The sequence below is a fragment of the Miscanthus floridulus genome, chromosome 6 (assembly GCF_019320115.1).
Source record: "Miscanthus floridulus cultivar M001 chromosome 6, ASM1932011v1, whole genome shotgun sequence".
NCBI lineage: Eukaryota > Viridiplantae > Streptophyta > Magnoliopsida > Poales > Poaceae > Miscanthus > Miscanthus floridulus.
Window position 1 is genome coordinate 132,441,917 of NC_089585.1, and position 12,976 is coordinate 132,454,892.

The 12,976-nt window shown below is 46.3% G+C and overlaps 1 protein-coding gene across 1 annotated transcript; it reads right to left on the reverse strand.

Annotated features, from left to right (window-relative positions):
* Positions 1-30: 30 nt before the first annotated feature.
* Positions 31-1,153, reverse strand: LOC136457018 (uncharacterized protein At5g01610-like). Its single transcript, XM_066457058.1, has 2 exons — positions 571-1,153; positions 31-461 (listed from the first exon to the last, which is right to left on the reverse strand). Exons 1-2 carry the CDS (start codon positions 1,045-1,047, stop codon positions 399-401), a joined length of 540 nt encoding a protein of 179 aa, XP_066313155.1. The 5' UTR covers positions 1,048-1,153; the 3' UTR covers positions 31-398.
* Positions 1,154-12,976: the final 11,823 nt, after the last annotated feature.

Genomic DNA, 12,976 nt, shown 5'->3' on the forward strand with positions numbered 1-12,976 from the left:
GGAATCATCGTCTCAGACGCGCTTGACACGTACAAGAACCATCCATCCATTACCGCGAAAAATATCGCCGGAGGTCGCCGCACCGGAAGACGTCGTGAGCGTGCTTCCGGCAGCCGGCTGCCGGCGGATTCCGGCCGAAAAGTACACGGGCATGAAAGAAAGACAACAAGAGTAATAATAAGTACAGATTGACGAAACGACGAAGACGAGGTTGGTTACTAATCCAGTAGCTAGGAAGAAGAAGAAAAAAACAGAATGGAAATGCCCACGCTATCTATGTGCATCGAACAAGGCCGGCCGTCGGCGGCGCCCGACCGGCGATCGTTCGTTCTCCTCTCAAAACTGCGCTTGTGATCCTGGCTCGCCGCCGCCGTCGAACCCTCCTGCTTCTCCACCCATCATCGCCGGGACACCGCCGCGGCGCCCGTGGCCAATCCGTCCTCGCCCACGTCCTCCAGCCGCTGCGGCGCCGGAGAAGAACTCATCAGGACTCTTTGAAAAAAACACGCGAACCATACTAATAACAGAAAAAGGAATCGAGACGGTGGATGGGCCGATCGCTGTGTTTACCTGCGGGACGGTGCGGAGGAGGAGCGGGTCTGGCGTGCAGGCCGGCGGCGCGTCGAAGACGGCGAGCGGGAGGTGCTTCTTGACGACGCCGACGTTGAAGTAGATGACGCCGGAGGAAGGGATGTCGACCTTGATGTCGTGGACGGGGAACCACATGAAGAGGTCCTGCGCGGCGACGCCCGAGATGGCGGCGATCTGGCCGGGGCTGATGACCCCGGCGACGGTGGCGTTGTAGCGCAGGCCGACCTCGAAGCGCGCGGTGCAGGGAGCCTCCAGCTGGGCCTCGAACCGCCCCGTGGCTGCGTCGTAACGGAACGCCGTGATCCCTGCCGGCAGCAGCCCCCCCGGAAGCTGGTGCGCGCGGAGGACCTCGTTCGCCGCCTCCGCCGCCGCCGTCGCCCCCGCCGCCACGCGCCCTTCCGTCGCAAACGCTACCGCCACCGACAGCGCCACCAGCGTCCACAGCGCAGCCGCCATTCCCGACGACGGTGCGATGAGATGGAAGGAGGGGAGGAGGAGAGGGGATGGGTGGCAATAATTGAGGTTGAGAACGGGAGCCGGAATGGGAAATAGAGATGAGGGGAAGGAGAGGAGGGAGGGGGCGGGGTAGAGAGGCAGAGGAAACGGATGGGGACGCGCCGCGCGGGATGGGGCCCGCGTGCCGGTGACCCAAAAGTGCGTGATTAGGATTAAGACCCGTTTTAATTACGAAAATTACCGTGTATATCGAACAAATATCACGGGCAGGCGGGTTGGATGGAGGAGGACTTGGCTGGCTTTTGCCGCTTTGGCCGCGGGACGTTGCGGAGTGCCGGCGTGCACCCTTTGGCTTGCTTGGTGCTCTCGCGTTGCGCCGCGCCATTTCAGACGTTCTGGGAGGTTGGCAGCAGGATACCGCGGTCAGCTGCAAGCCCAGCAGCGCCACACCTGAAGTCCAGAACTGTTACGCATGGAACAGGGAGGTGACGGAGAAGTGTTGGCATTTGTTGGCGAGTCAAACAAGCAGGAACCAACGGAAAGGAGCGCCAAAGCAGGGGACGAAGGGCGTGACCGCCGCGCATAACCAACTGAACAGAACGGAGTCTGGTGCCAGCGCAAGTCCCGCCGTGTGGATTCAGCGTGGAGCCCGTTGTGCAGGGCACGGAGTTGCGGGTTTGTTCTGTTCCCCTGCGGCGTTGCCGCATTGGTGGTGGTGGGTGCTGCCTTTCTCCGTCCTGGTCCTGGACGTCCCCGCGCGCAGGCCGCAGGTGTTAGTGTGTTACGATCCCGAGAACGTGAGGCGTGACGGCATCAGCAGCAGCAGGCCTGAACAACGCAAGTACTGTATCCTCGTTCCCCCCTTTTTTTTACACACGATTATTTATTGCAAATAAAACAGAGACAGGTAAATGTTCTCGGTACGTCTACATGATGGAATACGTGAATGATGGGGGCCTGTTCTTCTTCTGTGATATCATTTGAAAAAAATGAGCCTCTTCGCTTGAACTTATAGAATCTATAATATTTTTTCTCACAATAAAACAGCTTCAACCGAATTATCAGTCAGCTTTAATATCAGGCCATGTTTAATTCCTCCAATTTCCTGAATTTGGCACTATACAAAAAGAAGATTCCCCGTCACATTAAACTTACGGTACATGCATGAAGTACTAAATGTAGACGAAATCAAAAACTAATTGCACAGTTTGATTGTACTTTGCGAGACGAACGTTGAGCCTAATTAGTCAATGTTTAGATAATTATTACCCAATACAAACGAAATGCTACAGCGCGCTATAGTGCAGCTTGATTGCCTGGCCGGAACTAAACGCGGCCTCAGTCGAACAACCATAGGCCTCGGTCCCCAACTGGGCGACTGTCTGAACGGAAGATGCAGATGCATTGTACATTGCGTTCTCTCCTCTTGTCTCGAGAAATAAATGTATTGGTTCCGCATCTGGATTTTTGAGGTTGCCCTCCTACACGGCATGTGCTCCTTCTCCCATACACGCTCTGACATCTCAGTACCCTAACCAAGGGTGTTTTCCACCGCCCAACTCAAAACAATGCCAGGATTCATTCATTTGCACAAGGAAAAACAATCACCTTTCCCGTACTGAGCATTGATCAAAACAGTGGGCAGAGAAAAACACGATGCCATGTTTACAGGCCAGGAGCCCAGGACACACCAGACTGGGTGCTTGTTTAATTCTCAAAAAGTTTTTTAAAAAATGCTATAGTAGCAATCACACCGAATCTTGCGATACATGCATGGAGCATTAAATATAGACGAAAAAAAACTAATTGCATAGTTTAGTTGAAAATTACGAGATGAACGTTTTGAGTCTAATTAGTCCATGATTGAACACTAATTGCCAAATAAAAACGAAAGTGCTACCGTAGCCAAATTTCCAAATTTAGCAAACTAAACACAGCCTTGATTAAGAAATGAGCAGGTACACAACAGTTCTGGGACCGTGGACTGTGGAGCGATGGAGGTGTTCTTCGTTCGCCAACCAGCAGAGGCAGCAGCAAGCAGCAAATCTGGGGGCAGCAGCCAGCAGCGGCTTACTGTACAGTGTTGTATACATAGAGTACCTCTAGGAGTAGATTCGGGGTAAAGCCTCTTACTTAGATGGAAAGACAGTTGTTGTACTTTGGGATGGGTCACCCTTTCGGCACATAGCCACCGATGTCGTGGCAGCTCCGGCGTAGACGTCGGTACCGCAGCGTTGTAGTGGCCATGCAGTGGATGTCCAGTGGACCGATGGTGACCCTACAGAGGCGACGGCGGAGTTGATGGGCTTCCCATCGCTGGCAGCACTCCTTTGATCGGATTAGGTTTACTGTGGTGGTTCATGGCGGCTCAGACTAACCTCGTCCTTAGAGCTGTGATCCCCACCTCTCTTTTATATGTGCTGTGCGACAGGAGCCCACCAACCATATTAGGATTGGGCGCCCCCAATCAGGGCGTAGAGACAAGGGCCCAATATGCCGTTGGGCCTATTGGTGGAGATCAACTAACATTCTCCCCCTTGATCTCATTACTATCTTAATTTCATATCATTTACTTTTGTTCATTCCATTACAGATTAGCGCATAGAGCATGTCTCATCGTCACTGGTCCATTAGCCGATAGATTTAACAGCTACAACACACTACTCTGTTCTGAAATAGATACTTATCTTTGGGCCTTCTTTTGTCCAGAATTTTAGGCTTTCCCTTAAACCCATGCTAGCTACATGTTCTCTGAACACGTTGGGTGGTAAGCCTTTTGTAAGCGGATCCACGAGCATCTTTTCTGTACTTATATGCTCAAGACTTATGACTTGATCCCGGACTTTATCTTTCACAATATAATACTCTATGTCAATGTAGTTTGGCAGCACCACTTGACTTATATTGTGAGCATACTGTACTACCGGATTATTATCGTAGTATAACTTAAGTGGTCTATAGATAGTCGTCAACCACCTTCAAACCGGGTATGAACTTCTTTAGCCAGTTCACCTGCCCCGTTGCCTCATAACACGCTACAAACCAGTCATACATTGTGGACGATGTAGTGACGGTTTGCTTTAAGCTTTTCCATGAAATAGCTCCCCCTGCGAGAGTGAATACATATCCAGACGTGGATTTTCTATCATCTCTCGCATAATCAGAATCTGAATATCCCACTATATGGAGTGAATCAGATCTTCTATACGTCATCATGAGGCCTTTCGTTCCTTGCAAATAATGCAAGACTTTCTTTACTAATTTTCAGTGTTCTGTTCTAGGATTGCTCTGGAATCTGCCAAGTAACCCGGTAACAAATGCCAAGTCAGGGCGCGTACATACTTGAGCATATTGCAAGCTTCCGACAGCTGAAGCATATGGAACCACTTTCATTTGATCGATCTCATATTGGTTCCTGGGCATTTAAAATCCCCATATCTGTCGCCCTTGACTATAGGAGCAGGTGAGGGACTATATTTGTGCATACAGAATTTCTTTAAGATTCTTTCTATGTATGCCTTTTGTGACAGTCCTAATACCCCTTTACTTCTATTTTGGTGAATCTCGATCCCTAGAACGAACGAGGCTTCACCAAGATCTTTCATATCAAATTTTGAGGACAAAAACCTCTTTGTCTCCAGTAGTAGACTGACATCACTACTAGCAAGTAAGATATCATCCACATACAGGACAAGGAAGACGAACTTCCCATTCTTAAACTTTGTATAGACACAATTGTCCTCTATATTCTCTTTAAACCCAAAATTCTTTATTGTCTGATCAAACTTCAAGAACCACTGTCTTGAAGCTTGTTTTAATCTTTAAATGGATTTCTTTAGGCGTCATCCCATTCGTTATTTTCCTTCCATGACAAAACCTTTCAGTTGTGCCATGTAAACATTTTCCTCTAAGTCCTCATTGAGAAATGCCATCTTTACATATATCTGATGTAATTCTAAATCGTAATGCGCCACTAATGCCATTATGATTCTGAAGGAATCCTTACATGAGACTAGAGAAAAGGTCTCATTGTAATCAATCCCTTCTCTTTGCAGTAAAGCCTTTTGCCACAAGTTGTACTTTATATCTCTCTATATTCCCTTGTGAGTCAAGTTTTGTTTTATAGACCCATTTAGAGCCTACTGTTTTGGCTCCTTTAGGAATTATCTTCAAGTCCTAAACTTTATTGGCATTCATAGATTTCATTTCATCTTCCATGGCCTCAAGCCACTTTGATGAATGATCACTTTTCATGGCTTATTCAAATGAGGTGGGATCATCCTCCATTTGAAATTCCTCAGTGTTGTATACTTCATTATCAGCAGGAATAGCTGATTTTCTAACTCTTTGAGACCTTCTAGGGGCCTCCACATTTGGCACATCTTCTAGTTTGAGACTGTTGTTGCTCCCCCTCATTTGTGGCAATAGGTTCTATAGGATCCTGAAGAACAGGTTCCTTATCATCATTCATTGTTGCCACAGGCGGAATAACAACAGGTGCTGGCACCACAGTATCTGACACTATCGGTGCAGCGACAGCAAGTAGTGAGAAAAATAGCCCATGAATCATTAGAGTGGGTGCATACACCCGTTTCTATTCAAGGTCAATTTCTCGAGCTACCATGCCCCCCTCATCAATTCATCCTCTAGGAAGACAGTGTATCTCGTTTCCATAAACTTTGTATGTCTCTCTAGACAGTAGAAACGAAAAACTTTTTGACTTTTCTAGGGTAGCCAATGAAATAGCAACTTACTGTTTTGGGATCTAGCTTTCCAATATTTGGGTTAAATCCTTTAGCCTCAGTAGGGCTCCCCCACACACGTAAGTGTTTAGTGAGGGTACTCTTTCTGTCCACAACTCATACGGTGTTTTGGCATCATCGACTTACTTGGTACTCTATTGAGAATATGAATGGCGGTTTTTTTAACGCCTCCATCCACAGGCTCATCTGTAAGGTGGAGTAACTTATTATACTATGCACCATATCTATCAGGGTACGATTCGTGTCTTTCATCTACTCCATTCTGCTGAGGTTTGCCCAGTGTAGAATACTGGGCTACTTTGTCATTCTCCTGTAAGAACTTTTCAAAAGGTCCAGGAATTTGGTCATATGGGGTATGCCGACCGTAGTACTCCCCCACGGTCGGACCTGACTATCTTAATCTTTAAATTACGTTGGATTTTAGCTTTTACCTTAAATTTCTACATTTATCCAATGCTTCTATTCTTTCTTTGATTGGATAAATATAGACATAACAGGAGTAATCATCTATGAATGTTATGAACGAATCATTACCATCCACACTCTTTACAGGAAACTAACCACAGATATCTGTGTGAATGATCTGTAAAATTCCTGTGCTTTGTTTGGCATCTTTCTTAACTTTCTTTACATACTTTTCTTTTATGCATTCTCTGCATTGTTCTAAATCTGAGAGCTCTAATGGAGAAAGAATATTATTCTTAACTAGTCTTTTATTCTCTTCCTCGAAATATGGACTAAACGATAGTGCCATAATTTCGACGACGCATCGTGAGCTCTCTTATACCACAATTTCTAGATTAACTTTCTGTCACCAACTGCTTTATCAGCTGGGTAGCATATGTCTTTGAAGAGCCAGTGAACTGACTCTTTATTCTATCAGGTACTCGGTGACCGTGTCACACTCTAGGGATTGAGCCCACAATTACAGCTCAATCGTGTTCTTTATCACAGCCAAAAATTTCTTGTTGGCAGTGACCCACTTCCTATGCACAAGGGCATAGGACATCTTTCGGGATTTCAAAATCCCTCTCTTTAGTTGCCCAAACGACATCATCCTCGTTTGTCTCCCTCACCGGTGCCACAGACTCTGTGGAACACGGCGAGGTGACTACCCAGTCCACCTTAGACAAGATGAAAACCTAGGTCAAACCTTTTCTTAACATAAAATAACACCATTTGCATGCCTTGATTCCAACGTTGGTCAAAATCAAAACATACAACTGTTCGTATACACTAATTCTACATCACCGTTGGGCAGAAATAGAATTAATGTATAAAATTATTAAAATTCACAACTGTTCTTACACACTAATTCTACATCACCGTTGGGCAGAAATAGAATTAATGCATAAATCATTAAAATTTACAACTGTTCTTATACACTAATTCTACATCACCGTTGGGCAGAAATAGAATTAGTGCATAAATCATTAAAATTACGATATTATTATTAACAATGTTGGTCAGAAAATAACAACATCATAATCATGTCAAAATCTCTTTTTCTCCAATTAAATATCACATTGGTTCAAAATAACTAGAGAATAAACAATTTCTTTAGCAGCGGAAAAACTCTCTTTTTCTCCAATTAAATATCACGTTGGTTCAAAATAACTGGAGAATAAATAATTTCTTTAGCAGCGGAAAACATATACTCATTTCTTGAATTTTACCCACGGGGAAAAATTACTTTTTCTATTTTCTTTAAGCCATTAATCAATTTCCAGGAAATAAACATTTACTGGAAAAAGAAAAATGAAAAATTCTCACTGTTCTTTCAGGCCCGGCCAGCAAAACAGCCCGGCCTAGCTTCTCTCCGCGCGCGCTGCCCGCACCTAGGCCAGCAACCTAGGGCCTGGGCCGCAAAGTCACGCGGTGCGCTCGCCCGCCTGGGCCGCGAGTCGGCCCGATCAACCGGCGCCGTTCATTTCGATCCGACGGCTGCGCGGTGAGATCGGCCGATCAAAAAGGGCGACGGGCGCCCTCCCCCGAAACCCTAATTCATTCGCTGCCTTCCCTTTCTCTCTCTTCGCTCTCTCTTCTCAGCGCAGCGTGCACAACCGAGCGAGCAACCGAGAGAACGCAGTGAGCGAGCTGGGTAGCCATGGCGCCGTCGCCGGCCCCCTCGCCGGCGTGCGCGCTTCCCAGCTGGTGAGTGCGCCGCCGTCAAGCGGCCTGGCGGCGGCGCCCCCTTGGCCGAGCCCGGTGAGCAGCTGCCCCCTGCTCGGCCCTTCTTCTCCCTGCACCGGCGAAGGGTCATCCCGACGCATGGCGAGGTAGGTCCGTTCCCCTTTTCCCCTTCTCCGATTTGGATTTCTTTTCTCTTCTTCCTTTTCTTCTTTGGATCTCTTTTGGTGCTCGGATTGAACCGATTTGGGATGGGGATCGAAGTTAGGGTTAGGGTTTTACTGTTTCTCTTCCCCGTTGAAGACTTTTATGGGTTTAGGGTTCGGCCTCGTGTGCCGAGGGCCCTTCCTTTTCTTCTTCTTTCTTTGGTTTTCTTTCTTTTTCTTCTCGATTCAACCGATTTGGGGATCTAGGGTTAGGGTTTCTGTTCGATTCGGTTCATCTCATTTATTTGATTCTTTTCTTTCTTTTCTATTTGTACCGAATCATTCTCTTCCCTTCTTCGTCACGAGTTAGGGTTAGGGTTCTTTTCTCCGTTCCTTTCTCTTTTCCCCTTCTTTTCTTTTGGATCCTTTTCTAGATTTTCTTCTCAGATCCGAACGGAGGACTGTTCTTTTCTTGCCGCGCGCCGGCGAAGACGGTGGTGTGGCAACTTTCCCCGCGCGGTGGCGGTGGTGACTGGGAGTTTAGTGACGTCCGCCACCCCCCGGTCTTTCTTCTCTTTTCTTTTACCCAGTTAGGGTTAGGGTTTCAATCCGAAATGGATTTAACCCTTGTTCTTTATTTTCTATGCTCTACCCCATACTGTAAACCGGCTCTGATACCATTGTTAGTATACATAGAGTACCTCTAGGAGTAGATTCGGGGTAAAGCCTCTTACTTAGATGGGGAAACAGTTGTTGTACCTTGGGATGGGTCACCCTTTCGGTACATGGCCATCGGTGTCGTGGCAGCTCCGGCGTAGACGCCGGTACCGCGGCGTTGTAGTGGCGATGCAGTGGATGTCCAGTGGCCCGATGGTGACCCTGCAGGGGCGACGGCGGAGTCGATGGGCTTCCCATCGCTGGCAGCACTCCTTTGATCGGATTAGGTTTACTGTGGTGGTTCACGGCGGCTCAGACCAACCTCATCCTTAGAGCCGTGATCCCCACCTCTCTTTTATATGTGCTGTGCGACAGGGGCCCACCAACCATATTAGGGTTGGACGCCCCCGATCAGGGTACAGAGACAAGGGCCCAATAAACCTGTGGAGATCAACTAACATACAGTAATGTGAAGCGAACAGGTAATGTGCACTGAATTACTGGTCTGGCACTTGCAGGCCAGCCGCCACTGTTGAGCCTGCTGCAGCTGCACTGCGGGGGCTGAGTTGAGCTGACGACCACAAGAGAAGCTCATAAGCTGTCGGGGGAGCAGCATAATGACAGTGGGCATCCCGCAGCAAAAACCATACGGGATTCACACGCCAACGGCTGGCAAAACAAAGGAAATTTCGTCCCGCACACGCGGAAATCTGGCAGCTTGCAGCCTTCTTCAGGCTTCAGCTAGGAGTAGCTTCGGCGACATAGCAGATTAGCAGCAGCGATCGAGCGGCTTTACATGGGCGCGTGTGCTGTCTCAAACCCTTGTGCCGCCTCCATCTCTTGATTCTCTGCCCCTGTTCCTTTCTGCTTTTCCGCCAATCCTGTCATGGCCGTACTGTCCATGCATATTTAAATATTATACTACATCCGTCCCAAATTATAAGTCATTCTAAAATTTTTGGAGAGTTAAAACATCTCCAATTTGATTAAATTTATATGATAAAATAATAACATTTATGATATCAACTAAGTATCATTAGGTTCTTCATTAATTATATTAGGTTCTTCATTAATTACATTTTTCATAGTATATCTATTTGATTTTATAAATCTTTATAATCCTCTCTATAATTTTAGTCAAACTTAAGATACTTTGACTCTCCAAGATTCTTGGAATGACTTATAATTTGATATGGAGAGTATATAGTAAGTACTGTATGTGTGCATATGCTCCAAACTTCAGAGTTCGTTCGTTCAAGAATCAAGGTGGAGGAGCACTGAAAGGGGATGTACTCCCCCGTCCGCAAAAGAATACAATTCTGGAACAGTGTCATGGTTTGGTACTTCAAGTTTGACCAATTATAATTAAAAAAATATAAATATTTATAATATCAAATAAACATCATTAGATTAATTATGAAATATATTTTTATAATAAATTAATTTGGACTTATAAATGTGAATATTATTTTACTAAAAATATGGTCAAACGTGAACCACTTTAACTAACATGTATACCATAGTTGCTTCCTTTCACGGACAGAAGTAGTATTTTTTTCTCCACTTGAAACACACAAAAGTGCAAACGAATGATCTGGCTGGCAGGTTCCTTGTTGATCGACTCGACGCCGCCTTTTGTTCGCCAAGCTAGCTAGCTGCCCTGCACTGCATGCACGAATGATTTTGGGGCAAAAGGGAGGGAATCATTGTCAAGGCACCAGGCAGAGCCGTCGCCTGTGCCCATCATGCGTGCATGTACCTGCAACATAATCAGACAACCTGGATGCTGTACGCCGCCTGTACCATGTAACCCATAGAGAAATCGCTCGGCCGGAGTACTCCCTCGTCCCAAAATAACGAGGCAAACAATCTTTAAGTTTGACTAAGTATATACATAAAAATAACAATGGTTATGATACAAAATACATGTATCATGAGATTAATCTCGTCATATATTTTCATAGTTAACCTATTTAGAGATATAAATGTTAATACTATTTTTTATAAATCCAGCTAAACTTTAGATTAATTGACTCCTCGAAGTGCGAGATGAGCATTTATTTTTGGACAGATGGAGTAGTTAATAAGCACTGTTTAATTAATAATATTGCTCCTTGGCTGGCAGGCTGTAGGTGAACTTAATCCATACCCTAACTACTTTCAGATTTATGTAATTATGGCTGATGCTGGATTAAAATATGGCTGACATGATGCTGGCCGCTCCACGTCGTAGATCGCCATGCATGTAGATTTGACAGCTGACCACATAAACTAGCTACCTTGATAGGGGAAAAACTTGCATGAGGCCTGGTTTAGCCCTTGTTTAGTTCGCGAAAAGTGTGAAATTTGGCTACTGTAGCAATTTCGTTTTTATTTGGCAATTAGTGTTCAATCATGGACTAATTAGGCTCAAAACGTTCGTCTCGCAATTTCCAACCAAACTGTGCAATTAGTTTTTATTTTCGTCTACATTTAATGCTCCATGTACGTGCCGCAAGATTCGATGTGACGGGTACTGTAGCACTTTTTGGGAAAACTTTTCGCGAACTAAACAAGGGCTTAGTTCAAAAAGTGCTATAGTAGCTATCATATCAAATCTTGCGATACGTGCATGGAGCATTAAATGTAGACGAAAAAAACTAATTGTACAGTTTGGTTGGAAATCGCGAGATGAACATTTTGAGCCTATTTAATCCATAATTAAATACTAATTGTTAAATAAAAACGAAAATGTTACAGTAGCCAAATTTTTAAATTTCGTCCCGCTAAACATAGCCTCGCATGCTTGAATATTAGTTACTGAGGCCTTGTTTAGTTGTAGAAAGTTGGAATTTGGGGTTACTGTAGTACTTTCGTTTTTATTTGGTAATTAATGTTCAATTATGGACTAATTAGACTCAAAACGTTCGTCTCGCAATTTCCCACCAAACTGTGCAATTTGTTTTTTTCGTCTACATTTAATGCTTCATGCATGAGCCATAAACATTCAATGTGACAAGTACTGTAGCACTTTTTAGAAATTTAGGATGGAACTCAGAAAGGCCCGACCGAAGTATCGAGACGACGGGGTCACGTCACCTCAGGGTTGGTGAAACACACTGGACGGGGCCGGTGATGCATGCATGGATCATGGATGCCATTGCCATGCCAAGGAGAGGCAAGGACGGGACGTACACCAAGTTGTGTGCGAGCAATGATCATGTCGACCTATTATAAAGATGGATGGAGGCCCACTGCACTGCACTGCACATTCTTCCGTCCATCGTCGTAGCGGCTGTAGCTTGTGCATGAATGCGGCAGGCGACTCATCTGAATATCTGATGAAACTTTCCTGCATGGATCGAGTTGGCGATCCAGGTCCAATGGAAATGGACGACCTGATGTACGGAGTACGTGTTCGCCCGTGATCCAGCCGTCTCTCCTCTGCATGCTCTCTTGCCCTCATAGACAATCTGATACTAACCTTTACTAATGATTAAGGTTAGTGAAGATGGATGACCTGGTTCGGCCATTTTCTGTTGGGTAGGCTAAGCTCATCCAGCATTATCAGAACATGCGCTACAGTATATGGATGGACTCTGTTTTGGAAACAAACAACTCTAAAAGCTAGACCGTCGTCTATCTCACACCTAACTTCATTCAGATCCAACGAACTAAACACACCCTTAGAGCACACGTCAAAGTCTCGGGCTGGGTCCCACAGTTTAGCCACATCAGTCTCTCTACTAATTAATCACCAGCGAATGAGCTTGTTAAGGGACGTGTAGTGTCGGGGACCAATACTGGGTACCCGAAGAGAAGGAGCTAATGACCATCAACATTGATTCATCCGAGCAGTCAAGAGCGCGACTACAGCACCAACCGCCCCCTAGGTGTGCGGGCTTCGCCTCGACCGCCCTCTGGGGGAGGGCTCCGCCTCGCCCGACCTCCAGGGTCGCGCGCTCTGCCTCGCTCGACCTCTGGGAGGGGGCTCCGCCTCGCCCGACCCCAAGGCCGCGGGCTCCGCCTCGTCCAACCTCTGGGTGCGAGCTCCATCTCGCCCGGCCCCCTGGGGCGGTCTCCGCCTCGCCCGGCCCCCTGGGGCGGTCTCCACCTCGCCCAACCCCTAGGGCGGTCTCCGCCTCTGAAAGCTATAGTTTAGTTTTGGTTAATTGATGAAACCCTAAGTGCTAACCTAGTTTATCAAAGTGATTATGAGATAGGTAGCACTACTCCAAGTAATGAAGCAATGGC

Excerpts from the sequence above, each read along its gene's own strand:
- LOC136457018 (XM_066457058.1), bottom strand. The coding sequence starts at position 1,047 with ATGGCGGCTGCGCTGTGGACGCTGGTGGCGCTGTCGGTGGCGGTAGCG. Across the intron at positions 462-570 it reads TCCTCCGCACCGTCCCGCAG|CGGCTGGAGGACGTGGGCGA; the intron begins GTAAACACAGCG and ends CCGGCGCCGCAG.